At 38.1% G+C, this 21855-nt stretch overlaps 1 protein-coding gene across 5 annotated transcripts in view; it reads right to left on the reverse strand.

Annotated features, from left to right (window-relative positions):
- Positions 1-21855, reverse strand: part of CDK14 (cyclin dependent kinase 14) — a 318587-nt gene that overhangs the window by 222657 nt on the left and 74075 nt on the right. For all 5 annotated transcript variants that reach the window (XM_057432447.1, XM_057432444.1, XM_057432448.1 and 2 more), the window contains one exon: positions 8597-8842. In XM_057432447.1, the coding sequence (XP_057288430.1) occupies positions 8597-8827 (231 nt within the window). In that variant the 5' untranslated portion in view covers positions 8828-8842. The remainder of the gene's footprint in view (positions 1-8596; positions 8843-21855) is intronic.

The following is a 21855-nucleotide window of genomic DNA, read 5'->3' on the forward strand; positions in this document are numbered from 1 at the left end:
CCCTCAGCATTACCTACATATAATTTAGACTCCAGGGCTCAGATGCCCTATACCTAAAGGAACAAAAAGAGTATAGAGTAGAAACTTGGGAAGGTCAGCACTGATGCTGAAATCACATACAGGGACTGATGTGTTATAACACAGCAAAGCAGACAAGCAAATCCAGCATCTTTAGGGTTCAATTCAACGAAGAGACTCTAAGCCATGTGCAGCTGCACACAGTCTACACTCACATTCAGGATCTTATGTCCAATTTAGAAAGAGTGCTCAACTTCAAGTTTTTTGAAAGGAAACAAACATTACAGTACAGGACACATTTGTGTGTAAATACCTTTGAAACCATGTTTGAAAGTTTCAAATCAAATGAGCCTAAAAACTGTACTTCTATTTAAACAGACAAGAGCATCTCAGGTAAAATTATTTGGTATCTCACACCTCTCCACTATAACCATTTATAATCACACATCTCCACATTGCACCTCTCTAATTAACCATTATTAGAATATGCAAAAATTCTCTTTACTCAATGATTCTACATTCATCCTAAGCCAAAATTCTGGAACTTTGATGTATATACACCTAGTTTTGAGACTAACATCTGTGCTTCCCATTGAACGGTATCAGGATATACACATGTATGTTTGTAAAACTGACCCCTTTCATCGCCCTCCAATACACTGAACAACCTATTATTTTGCTATGCAGTTTCTAAATATTACTAGATTGATGAAAATTTGTTGCATGGGAACTCCCAGATCTTTTTCCTGTTACATTATTTGGAGGTTTATTTATAAGGCAGTAATATTCTTGGTTCCCAATCTGTGCTCAGAAATGAATTCTGCCTGGTTAGAAATTAATTTTTTTTATTAAATCATTTTTTTAAAATATGTTACTAATAGAAGTGAATAAAATACTGATTCAAGTAGCCTTCGCGTGTAAGTATCCAATTACAGACTAATGCAACATTTCAAAACTATAGAAAAGTGTCTCCCATGTAACAAAAAGGGAAAGCAAAGTATTTTCTAAATTGCAGGCTGCAGCAAACACACAGCGAGTAGCTTTGTTTGGAATGGAAATGCTAGTTAACAGTGAATAGTTCACTGTTGGATTTCTCAAAGCAAGACAGAAAAAGGACAAGGTTTATACACGTGTTTCACATCCACCCTTATTTTCACACCGAGATTTACTTTTATTTCATACTGCTAGAAACCATAGTGTAAAGGTCACAACAACTTGTAACCTGGAAAGAGGAGGGTATCAGCTGTGTGATTTTACTGCATATGGGACAGGCAGTGGCTAAGGGGTTGGGGTTCTGCTTGTCTTTTGGTTGCTTCTGGTCTGCTCTTGTCCAGCATGAGCAGGCACTGGATGAGCGGTTCGGGCTGCTTTGAGGAGGGTGGCAAGTCAGCCTTGATGCTGCGGGGCTGAGCCCTGGGGCACTGCGTGGGGTTGCTCCACAGTGCAGCTCAGCTCTTTTCCAGCTGGATCACTAGATGGGATTGCACATGTTCTCACAATATTAGATCTCCCTTTGTGAAAATGGACATTATTTTTCCTTGCACTTATAATCGTAAAAGACTTACGATTTTTGAAGGTATCTGGTGTAGAAAAGCACTTCAGAGGCAGCAGAAGACTAATTTGCATGGTATTTCTTAATGAAACACCAAGCCAGATCTCACTCAGCACATGAAATGACTTTAGAAATTGAAGGAACAAAATTACCATTTTCCCAATGCTTTCTAATTTTATTTTTAAGTGAAGCCTCACACATTGATTCAAACTTACAATTACAAATTGCATATAAAGGTAAGAAATTCAGACACTTCTCACCTTTTATTTCTGTATTAAAAGGAAGTAAAGTCTGACAGAGATAAAGCAAAAATACAAAACTTCCCAAAAAATTCAGCCTTAGGCTTAAAGGGACCTAACTAAAGGGCTATGGAAGAAATTTAAATAATCTGAAGTTCTGTGCGACTGTTGAAAATTATAACCATTTCAGCCAGGAACCCCAAGTCCCTTTCCACACAGCTGCTCCTCAGCCAGCCAGATCCCAGCCTGTGCTGCACTCTTGGTTTGTGCTCCAAGCGCATGACCTTGTCCTTGTTGAACATAAGGTTTTTGTTAGCCCACTCTTCCAGCCTTTCCAGGTCACCCTACAGCATAGATCTCCTCTTCAAGGTGCCCACTTCCTCACTCAGATTAGAATTGTTGGAAAGCTTGGTCATGGAAGAATGTTATCCCCAAGAGGACACTGGCAACTGGAATGCAGAATGGTGCACCTCTTTCCCTTCAGGAAACCCACTGGGACTTTTACTTGTTTGCCTTTATGTCTTTTTCCTCCCAGATAGTTTCCATTAAGGTAGTTTTCTTATTATTAGACTACATTTTTCTCAGTGCAAGATTAGTCTAAGAGCACCACTGCGCACTAGGAGTGAGCATCTTTAGCAGCAGATCTTAGAGTAATCAAGATGAGATATTTTTTTCCCTCCAGTTAAGGAAATACAGATCATAGTAACAAGGATAGAAAGAGTATGCCAAATTCTTGAACACAGAAATAGCAGAAGCTAGTATTTCAAAGTGACGCGAGAGTATTAAAAATAACAGAGAGAAAAAGAAATGAGAGGAAACTGACTTTTCTGACCAGGTCATTTCAAATAGCCACTTCACTGATACAGCCTGTAGGAGGGATAATAGATTTAATCAAAGATCTTGCAATATGAGTCCTAGCACTACACTGCCATGTGAATACCTCTATTAGAAATTTTCAAAATCCATGTAGTAAAGAAAGCTTTAATGGAAAATTACACTGAAAATCACCTGACTATTCTTATAGAAGTTGTGTGGGTTCTGTTCTCATGCATTTTTCATAACTGCAAAACAGCTTGTGAATGTCACACTTAACTGTCACACTCCCGAGTCGAAATTTTAAATAGACCTTTCAAAAAAAACCAAACCCAAAAGCACAAAACTGCAGAGTATTAAACTTTGACATAAAACCATCCTCAAGGGAAAAATATAATGCTCACAGTACCACTGTAATTTATTGAAAGTCAAATCTAAAGATCTGTTCTATGCCTCAAAAGAAATAAATCATTGCTAGAAAAACTTCAAAGTAAAAGGTAGGCCAAGAGGCTTAACTGAGATTAAATCACAAGAACAGAAGACTTTTTTTTTCCATTTTATATTTTGTTTTCTTTGACACAATGGTAGAGCTGTTTTCACAAAACCATATGCAAGTTTCACACTGATTTCAGGTTGCATTCAACCTACAGTAACAGACCAATTTGATCACACTTTTTTTTTTTAAACCTTGCAAGTTGGATTGTTTTCCAGTGATCAAGGGATACAAAGATGTTGGAGAATCCAAACTGAGCCTTAATCTCAGGTCTCTCACTATCTGATCCATCCTATTGCTTGCATCTTTCTAACCTTTTAATATGCAGCCATAAATTAAGACCAATCTGAGCAGAAGTGACCACAGATGACTCTGTGGAAGGGCTGGATGCAGTTTTTAAAGCTCTTTACTTGTTCTCCAGGCTGCTAAAGCACAGAAGCTGGACCAACCTCCACATTTTATCTGCCTCATCATCTAAAGTGTATCCCTCACGTTAACAATTATGAAAGCTTCCCTTGTGCCAGAAAAGGAAGATCCACTCTTTACACTGAACTCTGAAATTATCTTACCTCAATAGAAAGTATCAAACAGGAAGTATGCAGTTACTCTAGTAATTAATAGGTTCCTAAAACTGGAGACAGTTGGGTAACCTGAAGAGGAAGACAGGCAAGAACAGCACACCAAGCGTTTAGGCAGGCACTAACGATGCCTAACTTTTAGACAAATCTCTGACTTCAGCGTCTGCTTTGAAGTTAGATTTCTTATACAACTGATTTACAGTGTGTTAATAGGATCAGTTCTCGCTTTTTGCTTGCACATTTTTGGAGGAAAGTTGAATAGAACAGGACTGAATATTAATATAAGTTACAGAAACAGAAGAAAAGCTGCTCTCCCAGACAGAGGGCAGAATCCATACAATAAAGCATTGCTTATCCAATGTTTTTTATCTGAATTTTTTTTTAGCGTTTTGATGCATTTAGTTTTTAAAAAGTAACTGAAAGGTAGTACTTATACCTTAGCATGGCATTTTAATTCTGACATGAATCTTAAGCCATTAAAAGAGAACAAACTGATGCCTATCACTGTGTAATTAAATCTTGAACAGTGTCCTGGTTTCGGCTGGGATAGAGTTAATTTCCTTCCTAGTAGCTGGTACAGTGCTGTGTTTTGAATTTAGTATGGGAATAAAGTTGTTAACAAGCTAATGTTTTAGTTGTTGCTAAGGTCTTTTCAGTTTCCCATGCTCTGCCAATGAAGAACAAGAAGCCAGGAGGCAGCACAGTCAGGAGGGGGTATTCCATACCACAGCACATTATGCCCAGTATACAAACTGTGGGGAGTTGGCTGGGAGGAGCTGATTACTGCTCAGGGATGAGCTGGGCATTGGTCAGCAGGTGATGAGCAATTGTATTGGGCACCACTTGGGTTTTTTTCCTTTCTATTTGTTTTATTCCTCCCACTCTCTCTGTGTCTCCTTATTACTATAATTGTTGTTAATATTACTATTATTATATTTTACTTTATTTCAATTATTAAACTGTTCTTATCTCAACCCACATGTTTTTTACCTTTTTTTCCCCAGCTCTCCTTCCCTTCCCACCTTTGGGGGGGTTAAGGGGAGTGAGCAAGTGGCTGTGTGGAACTTAGTTGTCAGCAGGAGTTAAACCATGACAACCAGATCGCTAGCTCATAAAACTTGCAAATTCTATTCACGTATAATGCAAAAGTACTATTCTATAGTGTAGAAAATGTGCATAGTGAATGTAATAAAACTTCACCTGGCATTGGAGAAAAATATATAATAATAATAATGACACGCCTAAAGAGTGTGGATCTCAAAATAAACTTTCAGAGAATTAGAGTCAAACTGTTTTTCAAAGCCAGTGTTATTTTGGAAAGACTGCCATAAATTTAGTTTTGAATTCTGCATTTTTTATTGTGTCCAGCTAAGGAAAGAAAAAAAGCAAATTTCTCTCCTTGGTAGGTAAAAGACTCAGCAAAAGATTTTTGGGATAGATACAGACAGATAGAGAAGTACGTGCAACTATAGCTACATGTACAGAACATACATACATATATCTGTTGTGTTGGTCTGGATCAGAGCAAAGGTTTACCAAGCCAAGTTCCCCTCTTCTAACAGTGGTTGATAGGTGGTAGGCGAACACCTACTTCACTACCTCCAAGGGGAGTATTACCCATTATTCTGATGTGAGAAACGGGTTAAGTTTGTTGTGCTGGAAATCTCATTCCATAACAACATCCAATTTTAATCAGCTTAAGTAATTTGGAAATCTTACCCCTAGATGTTTTCTTACATTAAAGAGGGGAAGAAAACGCAATGCAATGTAGCTGGCTTACATAATGAGTATGTAAATGTCAGGTGGAAAGACTCAGGTGGAAGTGTAAAACTTAACATGTTATTTTTTTGTTCTTATAAACAAACTTCTGTCTGTATGCCACTGCACTAATTAACTGCACAGGATTTCTACCAGGTTGGAATGATGTGTGACATTAACTGCAGAAAATTACTCTATGTTCAAGAGCAAATGATTTATCCAAGTGACAACCTGTGGGCAGGAACATGGAGCTCCCGCTTCCTCAGCCTCTGTGTCTCTGTGTGTGTGTGTGCGCGCGCGTGTGCATGTAATCTTCTCATCACAAGGTGCAGCACGTTTCAAAGGCACAGAAAACACAAAATGGGTAACGTGCTACCTGCAGAGTATTATTTGGTGATCTTCCCCAAACAGTGAAACTGATGCATGCCAAGACTGCTTCTGAAACTAATCAGCACAGAAGCTGATGGCACAGGGAACTATAAACAAGGTCTTTCAGCTCACTTCTTGAAAAATGTTATTTCTGAGACAAATAAAGGACTTTCACCTGAGCTAAAGCAGTGATACAGAGACTGCAAGACTCAGCCATGTACCTTCTGTAAGACATCACTTCTGCACCTGATGGCTACAGAGGAGTTTACATGATGAAAGGGAGGAGACTAAACAGAAGCCTATCTCTAATTCAGCCCCTCCACTAATCAAGCATAGAAAGTGCAGATTGAAGGTAGCATACATCTTTCAGAGTATCTTCAAATAAAGCTTACAGAAAGCAAAGCTAAAACTGAAACACAACTACAAAACTATAGCCAGTAGAAGCCAGAGTCCATAGCATGCTCAAGAGCATTTACAGAAACTGAAATGCCCATTGAGGCTCGTATAATCTATTCAGCAGAAGAACTTCCAGAGAATCAAGTATTAACTTAATTAGGAAGAATACGCAGCAGTCCTCTGCAATGGAAGAAAAAAAAGTAATGATCAGAAGAAGTAGCAAGGACATCTGCGATACATCAGGACTAGAAAAAAAATTAAACTCAAAACCCTTCATCAGTTTAAGTGTAATTTAAAAAAAGAGAATGACAAATTCCTGCAACTAACCACACAGACCTATGCTGAAAGAAATGTGCACCATTACACCTCCTGCCTGGGGCAGCTTATTCAGGCTCTGGAGGAAGGGGAGTGGCTTGATCATAAGCCTTGATCATAAGCCTCTGCCTTGGACATAAGAACTTAAGTCTGCTGGGCAGGACCAGGTGTGACCTGCACTCATCAGAGGGCTAAAATCACCTTTTGATGTGAATTTCTACTCTTCCACCTTCCTCGTCATGAATGCTAACATTATTCCACAAGTTATTCCTTGCCAGGTGCTCTTGGGATCACTCCTTGCGAGGAAGAGTCAAAAATTACTAACAATGCCTCAAAGCAGAAGGAAGAACTGACTTCACTGAACAGAGCTATAAAAATCAGGGAGAATTAAAGGAAGTCGAGATATAAGAATTGTATTTCAGGAAATTCCTATGCACCTACTTTAATACAAGATGTCCTCAGCAAGTCTGTGTGAGTCACCATAACAGAAGATTAACAAAAGTGTATGTTTAGCTAGGGCTCTAACCACCTGCATACTAGGAGATGAAGCATTAACATCATTTACATTAAAAAAATACTGGGGTCATATGAGATTGAATGGATGAAGTAGAGTATCAGTCTGCTGGAAAAGTACAAGATGCCAATAACACAGTTTCAAAAAGTCTACTTCAAAATTCTGGAAACAAAGCAACTAAAATTCTTTGAGTCTTAATAGAAAATAAGTTAATAAAGCATTAACAGAAATAATAACTTCTAAGAGGAACAAGAACATCAGAGATGGGAAGTGAGTTAATACAAAAACACTTCAGGGAAGACTTACAAAAAAAAGCCATCTAAATTGAGTGGTGGTGGTGCCAAACAATACTCAGACATCATGCACAGCGCAAATCACCCCATCCATACTTTAATGACTGTAAAAGTTTTATGGCAAGAACTGCTTGTTACAGACTCATCTGGAACACACCAGAGACATCTTTGGCAGCAGCTATATAATGCCAGGTGATGATGAAAAAGCAGATTTGTTTTTGCTACAGATGGTTACATTTTAAAATGTAACCTTTTCTAAAAAGGAAGGTCCCCTGGAGGCTTGACATCTTACCGGTAAAATCACATGGGTTAAACAAAGCTCATCTACAGAAAATGAAGCTCTGTCATTTCTTCTTATAAGTCTGACACGATTCAGTCAAACTTCTGTAGGGAGGACAGAAGTTGTCCAGAAGATGGAGAAAAAAAAAGAAGAAAAGAAAAAAGAAGAGGCAATCAACCTTCTAAAGCATTTCTCGCCAACTAAGATTTGAAGTGTTAGATCCATTCTGCTTAGATCCCTTAGTATTCAACTCAAAGGTCACATTATTATGGATTTTCCTTGGCAAAGCATAACAGAAATAGCTTTTCAATAATTTGAAGGACTTTTGGGAGAAACCTGTTCTGGGCATTATTCATGCAAGATATGACATTTTATTTCTCCAGTTTCTTTCAAAATACTTGAGAATAATACAACAATGATGATGTGTTGCCAAACCCTTCTCAGTTGTTTCTCTCTCCTCTCTCTCTCATGCACACAAAGTTTCTGAGATGGAAATAAGCGTTATTTTTACTACTTGATTTTAAAAAGATAAAGTGTAAAAAAAATCTGTCAAATCTGATCTGTTTCTTTAAAACCTAAATCTAAAAATAAAACAGGCAATTCATATGGTTTCCTAAACTTCATGGGGAAGAATTGCTCTTCACAAATAAGCAACCCTCTGCAAAATTTGCAACATAAACATTAGAGCAGCTGTAATGCCATACCAGGATCAGGAGAGGAAATTGCTTAGGAATCCCGTAAGACACCCTAGCGAATATTTGAGAGGAATGTAAAAATATATTCATTTTCAAATTCTATTTTCTTATTCCATTTTATACACAGCAGTACAAATATATATGGGAAACATCTTTTATAGCAGCCATAAGTTTTTTGGTTTGTTTCCAAGTAATCAGTTCCTTCCTAAACAAGAAAACGTTTCTCTAGTGCTATTAATTCCACCATGTGGTACGCGTGCCGGTGTGAGGACTGTGCACTTACAGAGCTGGGGCTGGAATGCCGCCTGACTTTAGGTGACTCCTTTCCTGCAGATGAAGTTTTGAAGTTAATGCAAGCATTGTTCTCCGAATGAACCCTCTTCACTTGATTAGCTGGTTTCTCAAATGGATCAAAACTACTTTGTGTCCTCTGAACCCGGACCTTTTTATCTTCAGGAATTGTATCCAGAGGTTTGATCACTGAATCCATTCCCTGGCAGTTCCGTGTAGACATCTTTGTGACACATATCTGAAAGAAAAAAGAGCATTCATTGCCTCTAACAGGCTTAAAGTCCATGTCAATCCAAGGCTTAAAGTCCACGTCAATACATCAGCCAGCATCAAAACGGCATTCGACTTCAGAAGCATTCGCTTTCTGTTTCTATATTAAAATTGCAAACAACACATACATTTTACATAGGGATGCATTTTACATAGGGGCACACACCACAGTCATAACAATAAATAGCCTGTATTTTCAAACTATACTAAAAGATCCTGAAAAAGAAAGACAAAAGAGGAATTTACATAAAATTCATACATTGTGGTTTTTTGTACAATGGGGTCTTACCACGTCACCTCTTTCTCCAAGATAGCCACTGATAACCGCAAGCAGTATTGATTTCCATTTATTTAAAACTGGATGAGACTAAACTAAAATAAATGATGGTAGTTTGTGTGCACACTTCAGTGCTGGCCTGCCAAAGACCCAATGCCGGTATATTACTGCATTTTTAAATAATGCTTATAAAATATTATTATTATTATTATTACTATATGCCTCAGAAAATCAAACAAGTAAATCAGTTCCCAGGCATTGAAACGTGAGACTGCAGCTTAATGACACACTAAAGCACAGAAGTTCAGTTCTTTGTTACTGTGAGGTATGACTCTGCCAAGCCTCAAAGACTACAACTTGCTGCTTGAGATACCAAAATATACTATTGCTAGTTCGAAAGAGCTAAATGAGTGAGTTTATATACTCCAGTAATGTACATTTTGGTTTTTCATGTTAATACATACCAACATATAAGACATTATTTTTAAATTGCACGGTTGGTGGGGTGTTGTATTCAAGGCCTCACCCATAAGAGACTCAACTTTTACTTGGGAAGAAAAGAAATAATTTTAGCCTTCAGGCTACAGGGAAAGCTATGAAGTGTGATGCAGGCAGTCCCAAGAGGCTCCTTAAATCATAAGGCAAATCAAAAGAACCTGAAATGTACTTTTTCCATAATGTTTTCAAGTATTTAAGGATAGACAGTGTTAATTTGCTATCAGCTGCATTGTTCACATACATAAAATGAAAGAAGCATGATGTTCCATCCAAACACCTACAATCAAAGCATTTTGGAACACTTGCTGTCATAAAATAGTTAACATCAAATAAGAAAAAGAAGCATTTACCATTACCGTTTAATCAGGACTCCTTCCCCATAACGCAAAGTGTATCCAATACAAACACCTTCAATAAATTATTCTTTGTTATTCCCCTGGAGGAGTTCTGTGCCTTAATATCCAACTTACTTCAACTGCTTCTAGAAATTCTGGGTGACTACATCTCATGGTTTTTATGTTTTGTAGGTTTGATGATCCACTGTAACAGTAGATCAAAGATTTCTTTTGCACATTAAAAATTTAAAGTACATTTCCTCCACAGTGCCATCTGGCCAAACAATCATACACCAGGTCAACTCTAATGAAGGACATTACTAGCTTTACAAGGGCTCACATTTCTTCTCATTACAGTGGTTTTCCTAAGACTAAAATTTAACCAGCATTTAACTGAGAAAAAGGAACAGCCCCCCTTCAATCCCTCTCAGGCCAAAATGAAGGCAATTATATAATTTTGGTCTATTACTTCAGAGAGAAAAGATAAAGAACTGGTGCACAAAGAATTTTTAATTAGCCTTCTTGTAAAATTAATAGGCTTCTTTTCCCTAAAACAACTTAGATGCACAGACAAGCACCCACATACTGCCCACTGTCTCCAGATCCATGTTCTTGCAATGCCATCTACCAAGAAAGGTGTTTTAACATAATGTAAGCTGAAATTATCATTAAAATAGCAGTGCTTTCATTTTCACTTAACATGGATGCAAATAAATCAGTAAGTATTATTCAGCCTATGAAAGCCTATGATCTAGAAAACAGGGGCAGGACGTATGGAGGAAAGGTTAAAAAGCTATACTTGGCTTCCTTTCAAATTATCAAAGGCGACTTGTAGCTGGTTAAAATGTTTGGAATCCACAGTTATAAACAAACTATAGATAATAATGCCATGATTGCTCCTTCTAGTTTCTTTTTCCACTGGAAAATCCCCATGTCTAGCTCTAACGTGGGCCAAGCAAGCATTGCATTTAAAAATGCAAGACATGCTATTGATCATCTCTACTGGAAGCAGTAAGAGTTTGGATTTAGATATTGAAGGAAGACACTTTAACCTTCAGGTCACTAGACTGAATCTGCAGTAGGATGAAAATCCCACAATCATCTTCTAATGTCTAAAACCAAGATGTACAGCAGCCCCCCACTCAGATGTCAAGCCGTGGATGCACGGGCTAAACACCAGCATCACTAGAGGAAAAGACTGAACACTGTAGAGAAGTGAAAAAGCAGGGGCTGCTCCCCATGCTCCTGTGCCTGCTCTGCAACTGCAGCACTTCTCCTGCCAGTGCCGGCAAGGGGTTTCATTCATCACTTCTCTCTTGCCTACATCAATAGTTCCCTAGCAGAAATAAAACATTCTTTCCAAAATGACCACTGACCACAGGCAAGAGAGCTGACCTTTTGCTGTTCTTAAGTGTTACTCAACAACAGCAAATGAGTATGACTGCTACTGCTGAACCCAGGACAAGTGTACACATTTCCAATCTGTCTGCCCTGTCTATAAAACTCTGAAGATAAACAATATTTAAGCAGTTGTTTTACATTGTCATTGACAGGTCAAGCCCAACTTTGTGCTGAAACTCTGCTCTGTGAAATCTGAAAGGAGCAGGTCTAAAACACAGCTTAAGACTGCAGTAAACTCTGTGGTAATTTCAGGTTTCCCTCCATCAGCAAGAGCTAAGCTACCACAATATCCTTGCCTTTGCCCCTGCGCAGTGGGCATGCTGATCTGACACTCCTGTGCTAAAGCTAATAGTAGAAATTACTCTATAGTAACTTATCATGCAACAAAGCAACAGTGTACTGAGAAAGACCGATGCACAATGTATTTTGGAGGTCTGCCTGAGCATACAAATGATCTTAGATTTCACCATCAAGACCAGATCACTTTCAGGAAGTTTGATTATTTCTATTAAATTAATTCATCCTTTTTCAGTATCATCTTTCTTTTGTACTACATAACAAAAGGGATACTTATGAATTTCAGCCTCTCAAATGATATACACAAATACTTGGCATCAGAAGCTTTTAGACTGGTAAACCACTGCTCACCACCTGCAAGTTCCTTGCTGGTAGTCAGGAGAAGACTAACCCACTCTCTTATTTTCAGCTTTTTGTGTAAGAGTAAGGACCATTTTTCAGTTAAAGTGCAATATTTGTCACAAAGGACACAGGTTCATCTTCAGTCCCTTCTAGATGCTCCTATTTGATAGTCTGGGCTAGTCAGAATTTTGCCATCTCTAAGACAGGACCTTTCTTTTTGCCCCTTTTTCATCTCTTTTACCTACATAAGCCATAGGTTCTTCAGAGTGGGGGCTATAATTTTACTGATTTTACACACAGTACAACCCTCATGCACTTCATTGAAAATTACAATCCAGAAAGTACTAGAAATTATCTCTTGCCAGTACACCCTTAAAACTAGATGTTTTTGTTGAATATTTGCTTTATCTACAGTTACCAGAGCAAATGAAAAAAGTTGAACAAGTTTAAGAGCTCATGACATATAGGAAGTCAATCTGTACAATTCATCACCCCTCCTTACCCTTGTTCTATGAATCTATGTGATGCTGCACCTAAGACAGTGGAGCCCAGACACTCATTGAGGTGCTGTAAACGCCACCATGGTCTAAAACTGTTGCTGCATGACAATGTGATTAATGGCACCTTAACTATTACAGATTCTTACCTCAAATGTATGTAGAGACAATACAGGTGATATCTGGGTTTCTCAACTAACAAGATGACAATTATGCTTTATAAAATACAATCAAGGGAAAGAGGAGGCAAGAATTTTTCACCATGAAAGTGATACCCATTTAAAGAAACTTTTGTCTATCAAACAGTATGAGCCATTAAGCACTTTTAATTATTGCTTCTTTAATAAAATTCATCATACAAGTAAACACTCAGGTATGTCAACACTTTGAGTGATTCTTTAGCCTTCAGGAGTTACTGCCATTCTCCCACCACAACCTGCATTCAAAGCTTAACTTTCAGAAGCACAAACTATTTCAAAAACTATCTGGCTTTTGAAAGTGGTGCAATGAAATCACAGTTACCACTTTCAGAAGAGGTATTTCTGACAGGAGATCTTATATGGAGAGCAGAGGATCTTTGTTTATGCTTTCTCCTTTATAGTAAACAAGATTTAAAACTAGGCCAATCAACATAATACATTTAAAACAACAGATGATTACAAGTGGAACGGGCAATACAGTAAAAAACTGTCATGTAAGGATTGTTCAAGCGGACATTACCATCCTTCCAAATCTCATATCAGAGAGTAAAGGCTCAGGGAAGTCACTGGCCAATTCACCACCTCTGACTCGGGCATTTAGGTGGCCCAAGACATGAAATTTAAGAGGGGGTATGGCTGCTTTCTGCCACTTAAGTTCCCACCTGGCAGGAATCCCAACAGCAGTACCTCAGAGAATCATGCTGAAAAACAGATGTTGGAGAATGCAGTGTCAGAGGGGAAGGGACAAGGGACAGATGACTAATTTTTTTTTTTCTTTTTTTTTTCCTACATGGAAAAAAGGCAAAACCAAACCATGGCAATGGTGTGCATGCATTCCATGCATCTCCACAAGAGAACTTTACATGTAGGGCATTCATCCCCCAAGTCTCGGCTTTGATTCCAAGGTGAAAGTCCTGGAAAACTGCAACTAGACTCCAACGCCCAATCTCCCTTAGACAGAGTCTTGCCCTTCTCCAGAGAACAGAGTGGTCCTACCGATACTTGGGGGGGGGGGGGGGGGGGGGGTTGTGTTTGAAGTTGCTGTTTGGAAACGCACTTCCAAAGCAGCACTCAGAAACTGTCCAGGGACTTGGTGTCTTCATGGGAAAGGATTTAATCTGAAAATAACAATGACTGCTCCTACCCAATGTGGTAACAGTATTAGTACTTGAGAGTCCCCGACCCCAGCCTTGGAGAAAGGATGCTTGGCATCCCAGGTATGGTCCAACAGAAGCACCTCTCCATGAACATAAAGATATTAACATTAAATACACAACTGTATTTCCCCAAGTTGTTTCACACTCTGCTGCCATACAGTACACCAATATACCAAGTAGTCACCAGAGCAACCACTGGTATCTCATACACTCTCCACATCTGATGACTGAAGTACACCCACTTTTTAATTTTTTTCCATAATTGTTTATTCAGTCTCAACTAAAAAGGTATGTCAAAAAGAGAGATGATGAGACAGAAGTGATTTTGCCACTTCAAACCTTCAGCACAAACAGCCACTTTGCAGTTGCATGAAGAGCTCTTCTCTGCTTTTGAAAGAAATAGCAAAAGGAGGACTTATCTAGAAAATCAGAATATTCATGTAATTCCAACATTACTTGAGATATCACAGATTATACCAATATAATTCAAAATAAAAGCAGCCCCACAAAACTTAGCGCATCTGGTATTAAAAGTTACTCTAGTGTTTCTCTATGTGATTTTTATTTATTTAAAGTAAAAAGAACCATTACCACACACTGAGAACACTACAGAAAGGACACTTCAAAGTTCCAAATCTTAGAACCACAAAAAAGCATAACATAGTGTAAACTTTGCAGCTTTCTCACTTGCTGATCAGAATCGGAAGACAACAAAAGAGCTGGGACAGTCTTTTTTTCCCCTTTTATCCTACCCAGTCTCACAATCAATTTAAGATCCCAACACTGCTTTCTGATAAACAGGCTTAGTCATCATTATGTCAGCATGGATCTCTGGGCTACAGTTTCTTACAAACCCCATCCTAACATCACAGTATTTATCATATCTCAAGACAATGTTTGCAAATAACTGATTTGCTCCCATAAAGACTACTGCTGAAGTTAAGAGACTCAAATCACAAGAACTGTATTTTTGCTCCATGCATAAAGTCCATAATAAGCCCCATTAAACGAATGAAAATCTGTATAACCATTCATGGAACCATTTCTAAATAAAGATGTCTCTTTGAATCACCTTATAGCGTTTCAAGCAATACTCCTTAATCTGCATCTGGGATTGATATAAAATATATATATATATATATATGTTGATCAAATGTAGTTATTTTAATACAGTTTCAATGCAAGATTTCTTTTACTTCATCACTGTCACCAAAATTAAGAGATCCCAAACAAACAGGATTTTTAGAATTAAAGATTGCTGGATTAAGTAATTTACTGTTTAAAGTAACATAGCACTAAAAGAGGTAAGAGTGATCACTTAAGTAACTAATTTATAGCTCTTATGGTTCATGAATTTTAAGACAGTCATGAATGTCCCCTGAATTTATCATCTGTTAAGCTACTTAGTAAAAGTCCTGTCCTGTATCAGTGGAATTTATTCTGATTAATAAAGATATCCTCAGTAACAAAGAACCATCAACTTTGGCATGATAGACCAAACATCCTACTACAAGGAAGAAAAAAATATGTTTGTATAGTGTAAACTACTCTGAACTTCTTCACATCTTTCAGGAAGATGCATTCTATCTGCTTTTTAATTTCTACATTTAACATCCTACCAGTGTTTACTTTGGTCATCCATTACCTATGAACTGATGTAAAATATCCATCTACAATTTTCTACCACTCATTGTTACTGTGTACATCTTAGTAAAAAGTGGTGAGTTGGCTAAATAACAGAGTGAACATCCAAAATTCTTACTGAAAAATCAGAAGAAAACATCTGAATTCACCCCATTTGCACCATTCTGGAAGCAGCAGGAAAGGGCCTAATACCTGGAAATCCAAGATTTAGCAAAAATAAAACTACTGAGTCACTTGAAGTAAGGAAGTCACTTAACCTCTCCACAATCCCATTTTTCTGTTCATAATAATGATCCTGCCCCTATTACAAGCAGAAAGTGGGAGCACTAATTAACTTTGTAAAGCACTTGGGCTTTTTTAAGTGAAATGTTATGAAGATATAGATCATAATTTGTAAAGCCAAAGCCCTCTGGAAGGTAGCACAACAACCTCATTATTACAGAGAATGAGACTTAGCACTTGTATTTAGCTGACAGAGATATAAAGAAAAAATCATAAACAGTCAAGTGACTGCTAACCCAGCACCTGAACTGTTGAGAGCATAAGGCCAACATTAATTTTCATGGAAAAAAAAATCCTATCTGGATATGAGTTTCCATTATCTTTTATATGCATGTTGTTTTCTACTGTGCTTTGGTTCCATGGCAATTGAGAACTGCACGAGTTATCTGCAGATTCTGGCAGCACTGGAATTTGACATTTGTTACTTATAAAACACAATTTGGGAATGTTCTAGAGTATTATAAGCAACTTTGTCTAAAATAAAAACGCAACTATATCTGGAGAATCATTCTCATTGCAGAACAAAGCTTTAGGGCAGCTCTTTCTTTTTTCCACTGAGAAGACAGGGTCAACAAAAGACTGCTGCATTCACAAGCAGAAACACGAACAGGTCAAGAGGAGAGCTCAATTGGTGAGAAAGGAAAAGATCAAGGAAGAACAAGTGATGAGGTAAGGGAGCGAATAAAATTGTGAAAGGGAAGTAGAGCATGTAATGCTGTATGACATCACCAGCGAGTTCATACTAGACCTACTACTGCAATCAGGCCCAAATTTGAAAGAGGTCCTTCAACACTCACCCTTCCCTGCAATCACCAGCACTTTGGTTTGAATCTTTGACGGGCACAGCTAAACGGAGCAGGAAGAGAGCTTGCGTGAGACAAAAAAAATATAGGGGAGTGAGGGGGGAACGAAAGGACAAGAAATAGAGTAACCGTCAGAGAGGGAGGGAGGAAATATGTGAGTTAAAAATAACTGTACATTAAGACATTTCTTCTCCTGTCCTGATGGCCTGTTGTTTCCCCTCTGGTAACCTCCAGGGGTAACAGGATCAACTGCATCCCAGAACTGTAATTCACATTCTTGGGTAGTATTTGTTGAACTTTACTTGGATACAGAGATTACTAGCAAAGCTAGCTATCAACTAACAAATGAAATTGAAAATAGAGCTCAGAGACTGAAAATAGTATCCGGAGATATGCTCCTTTCTGTATCTAGCACAAACTTATTCATATATCTCTCACAGCCCATTTCAAAGGCACTCTCCCAAAATGGATGTTTTATTTCTAAAATTGAAGCTGATGTTAAACCAACTGTCTCTGTCATATGGAAGGCAAATACAAAAAGGTCACTGAAGTGCCAGATGGAAGAATTTTTGAACTGGAAGCTCTGATATTAATTCTCTGTGTTTGTCTGAAACACTGAACTCCATGAGCAGATGAAATGTCCGTGGTGAACTGCCAAGTGAGAAACTAGTCACTCTCACAGAAAGGCCAACTGATGAGATCTGGAGTAGGAATCCCAAGATTATACAATTTTGAAAGGAAGTTCAAACATCTGAACCAAGGAAAACCAAAGTTTTATACAGGAAGTTATTATGGACAGTGGTTATACAACTCTTTCCTCTCAACACCACTCCCCTCACCAGACCTGCAATACAGCACATATCTATTCTGCTAAATTGATACCTAAATATGAACACATTTTCTTGAACCAAGCACAGTCCTGCAGTTCAGGAATTACTGCACACTATTGTATGCGCCTTGGACACAGCAAGGTGGAGCTGAGCATTTCTAAAATTAGTATTTTTTTCCTGTTCATAGCACAGCCCAACTTCAGAAAAGTGAGTTTTCAGTTCACTGAAGTTGATGTTCCTCTCCTCACTGGAAAAAAGGTCTCATTTTAAAGAGAACACAAATAAGATTTTAGGTATATAATAGCCTACATATGCCCCCAAAGCAATACCCTGTTCTGTGACAACAGTTTTCAGAAGGAGTCACCTAAGGACAGGGTCTCAGATAAAGGTCATGCAGAAGTCCTGACAGGCTGTAACATACATGAAAAGAGACAGAAACTCAACAGTGCTGACCTAAAGGGGCATTTTGCTCTATTTCTGTACTTATGTCCAAAAAGACAGTAACTGTGTTAGCAATAAAGCCTGGCTAATAAATTCCTCCTTTTTACACTCAGGTTTGCCACAAAGTGGTATATCATACAGCATTTAAGCTTCTCCTCCTATTACAACCAAGCTGCTGCTTCCATTAACCTGGTTCAAGACTTGCATCCAAAAGCAGGAGGGTCATTCCTCCAATAGACCAAGCAGGAGGACACAGGAGAAGATCAGCGGAGGTGCTGGTGTGTGAGAGGGGGCTACCAATACCAGGCACGAGGCAACAACTCCTTGGTAACCAGCAAAGCGGTGGAGAAGAGTGTCTGAACATAAACACTCTCCCATGAAACTGTGACAGGTGGTTTCTACACTCTTTTACTTAGTTACCCATTTGTTATCTGTTGTCTATCCCTCTCTGTAACCATATGAACAGCATTTAAAAATAAAGATTAAAAAAATATTTTCAAGCCCTTTCCCATATCAGCCTCCTGCTCCAACAGATGGCTACATGTGCCAGTACAAGTTTATACAGTTTTCTTTCCATAAGTGCATTATTAGTAGTTTTGTACGAACATTATATTAAGCCATTCTCAATTTAAAGGTTTATAATTTTATTCTAGCCTCCAACACTCCCTCTGATCATGAAGTTATCAAAGGCTTATCCATAAATGCAGTAAGTCTTCCCACTGCCATGTTCAAGTGTGAGAAATCTTGAGAGACTTGACAGCAAAATGCCTATTCTTGCTAAACTCTAAAGCTGCTGGTAAGGTTTTTAAGAAAATAAATGGTAAACAACTCCATGCCTTGAAAATAGGCTCTATTTAGTTCCTTTAGGCTCCTTTGTTTATCCATGGCAAGTCTCCCGATTCCTTCACAGTTATCATCAATTGCTTCTAAAACAAGAGCTGTTCTCCTACAAGCAGGGACTGCAACAAAAATAATGCCATTGGTCAGGTCTGATCATGCAACTGACACTGAAAGACTTAAGGCCAACTACTCAGCTGAGAAGTCAACTAAATTCTTTTATCTGGTGATACTGAAGTCAGACGAAAGCAATGAGATGTGATGATATAAAAACTTAGTTTATAGTTACAATGAGCCAGAGAGTCTGTTTCAGACTGAAAAGTCAGACAGGATAGTTTAAGAACTCAAGACCAACCTTCAGATATCTTCTGAAGCACGCTTTTCTTATAAAAAGAAAAGAGGAAAGGGGCAGGTTACATAACCACCTTTGCGAAATACTTACATTTGCAGGCAGAAGTTTTACAACCACCTTCTGTCAGGTATGACAACAATGTTCACCACACTGAAGCAGTATGATGTACCACCCTTTACAAATCAATGAGAGTCTCACAGTATCTTCAGTAGACCCTTAGAAAGTGCTTCATGAGAAATAATTCAAGGCTAGTATGGTAAATTAGCTTGGCTCTTCTTCCTTCATTCAAACCAATTCCTTCATTAAAAAAGCCAGACAAACACACAACATTTCCCTCCCTCTTTTCTGCATTTTTTCTTCTTTCCTTCCTTCCTTCTGAGATTCCTTTTTTACTACTTTTACTATTTTGCTAAAGTGAAAAACTAGGTAATGAGAGTTCTTCACTTAATTCTGCTAATGCATTTCAAAGTTTCATTCTACTACCAAGAAAGAAATCTCCTTTGAGGTGTTTTATCGCTGAGCTCAACAACCTACAGCTTGAGAAATACAGCTTCCAAGGCAGATCAATGTCACAAGGAAAGACAAGCTCGCTGAGCAATTCTAGATCTGCTCCCTTACATGTTATCTTCCAAACCACTGAATTTGACAAGGTATCCTCTATCAAATCGGCACAGTATAAAGGTATAGGCAGAAAAAGAGCTACAACTTTGTCATTATTCTCTTGTGCAAGTATTATAGAGAGATTTGAATAACCTATATTCCAAATCAGTCTCCCAGAAATCTTAATAACAGCCATCCACAACCTTTCTGCCATTGTTGTCTTTGATGGAAGTTTGAGAGTTCAGACAAGGATGACAAGTCCAGCTTCACAATTAAAAGAAGAGAGTCCTTCTCTGTGTTTGGATCTCATATACACCTAACCTCTCTCTTTTCTTCTTTTCCTTTCTTCCTTTCTTTCTCCTCAGATAAATGACCTGGCTACTGAATTCTATAAGAATTGAATGAAAAGTTTTTGGGGAATTTTCTATCAGCTACTGCAGGTTTGCCAGGCTTGCAGTAGCACAGTAAGTTTCAAATCAAAAAGGTGCACGGAAGCATGGTAAAATTTGCTTCTCATTATGTAATGTGCTACACTGAAAAAAAAATGGTAGGACTTCTGCAAGCATACCATAATGGCTGGACTTGATGATCTTGAAGTTCTTTTCCATCACTAGTTGATTCTATGTCTCCTGACTCAGAATATGAAGAACACTCCAGTATATCTTTTCTCGCAAAGACGCATAAAACCTAAACCAGAGACGTTTCAAACTGATAGTGAGGAGAGCTCATCATAAGGACAACTGTAATTTTAAACCAAGAATTTTATGAACAGCACAGAGTTAATGCTTAATTTTCAAAAAAACTGGGTATTTTGACAGAGAAGTGAAAATCGCAGCTGTTGCTTTGATGCGTTCGAGCAAAAAGATGTGTTGCATTAGACTTCTAACTGTCCTTAAAATCAATTCTAAAGAAAAAGCTGTAACAGTACAAAACAGCCAAGCCTTATGCAGTTGGTGAATTTGCACCTCCAAAGCTGTGAGTTCATTTGAATCACTTTTAACAACAAATCCCAAGAATCAAATTGGTCGAAAATCATATCATTAAGGTTAGAACATAAGGGTAAATCCTCCATCCTTACAGTACCTTAAGTTTCTCATAAAAATACTTCACAAACCTGAGACTGACTGCAAGTATTTTGCATGCCTTTTCCTGCACAGCTGCCTACCAGCAGTTTAACCATATTTTATAGCTATACAATTTTATGCATCTGGACTATTTTGCCAAATACAGGTAATTCCTTGCCATCTTGAAAGTTATGGGTGGTGGTTCCACCACTTTCCCAGGCAGCAGCAAAATCAACCACACTCAACTACAGAACTTTTCAAGACAACTCTTCTGCATGACATTAATATAACATTTCTATAGCAATATTTAACAATAGAACCTATTTGTTCGTTAAAACCCCCACTATTTACAGGGAAGTCTAAGCAAGCATATGTTACACAGATTTCCTACAGGTTTAAATACATTTTCTTTGCACTTACACAAAGACTTAAGAAACTGGGAGAGAACATACTCAAACTTACTAAGCCTTTACACCGAAAAACATCAGAAATGAATTAAATTAAGCTGGTCTTTCACAATAAACAGGCACTATGCTTTTTCCTACTGGTTTTATTTCCTCACTGCTAACTTGGCAACATTTTGTATTTTCCTCTTCAGGTAAGCTGTATGCCATTTAATATTAAATTACAAACATCCGACACAGCAAAACTGAAATATAACTAACATTAATTCTATACAATTTCCAGGATACAACTATACAGACTAGTTCAAAAGCTCTCTTGCTGATGTTTGCTACTAGCTTAACATCTAGCTGAAGTTTATCACAAATCTTTTTCAACCAGAAGCTGCAACAGCCGCAGAATGAGACAGCAAGTTGTACTGTAGCATTAACTTCTCCAAATTCAGTAATAAATTCTGAAAATTTTTACAAAATAAATCAAAAATCTCCACCCACACTTTTCACACCATTTCTGGCTGGCACACCAGCAGCTTGTGTGACAATAAGAGATAAAACTCCTTGCTTCTGCGTCCTCTGTGGGCTAGTCCAGAACTCACACAGGAACTTCAAAGCCAACCAGGAACATGATATGCAAAAGTGCAGAATCACAATACTGCTTCAGTTCACCAGCAATAGGGGGAGAAGTCTGAAAGATACTTTTACAGTGGAAAAATTATCTGTTCA

Source organism: Pezoporus wallicus, unplaced genomic scaffold (assembly GCF_028554395.1).
Source record: "Pezoporus wallicus isolate ANWC-B61680 ecotype Strahan unplaced genomic scaffold, APGP_CSIRO_Pwel_v1 scaffold_2584, whole genome shotgun sequence".
Taxonomy (NCBI): domain Eukaryota; kingdom Metazoa; phylum Chordata; class Aves; order Psittaciformes; family Psittacidae; genus Pezoporus; species Pezoporus wallicus.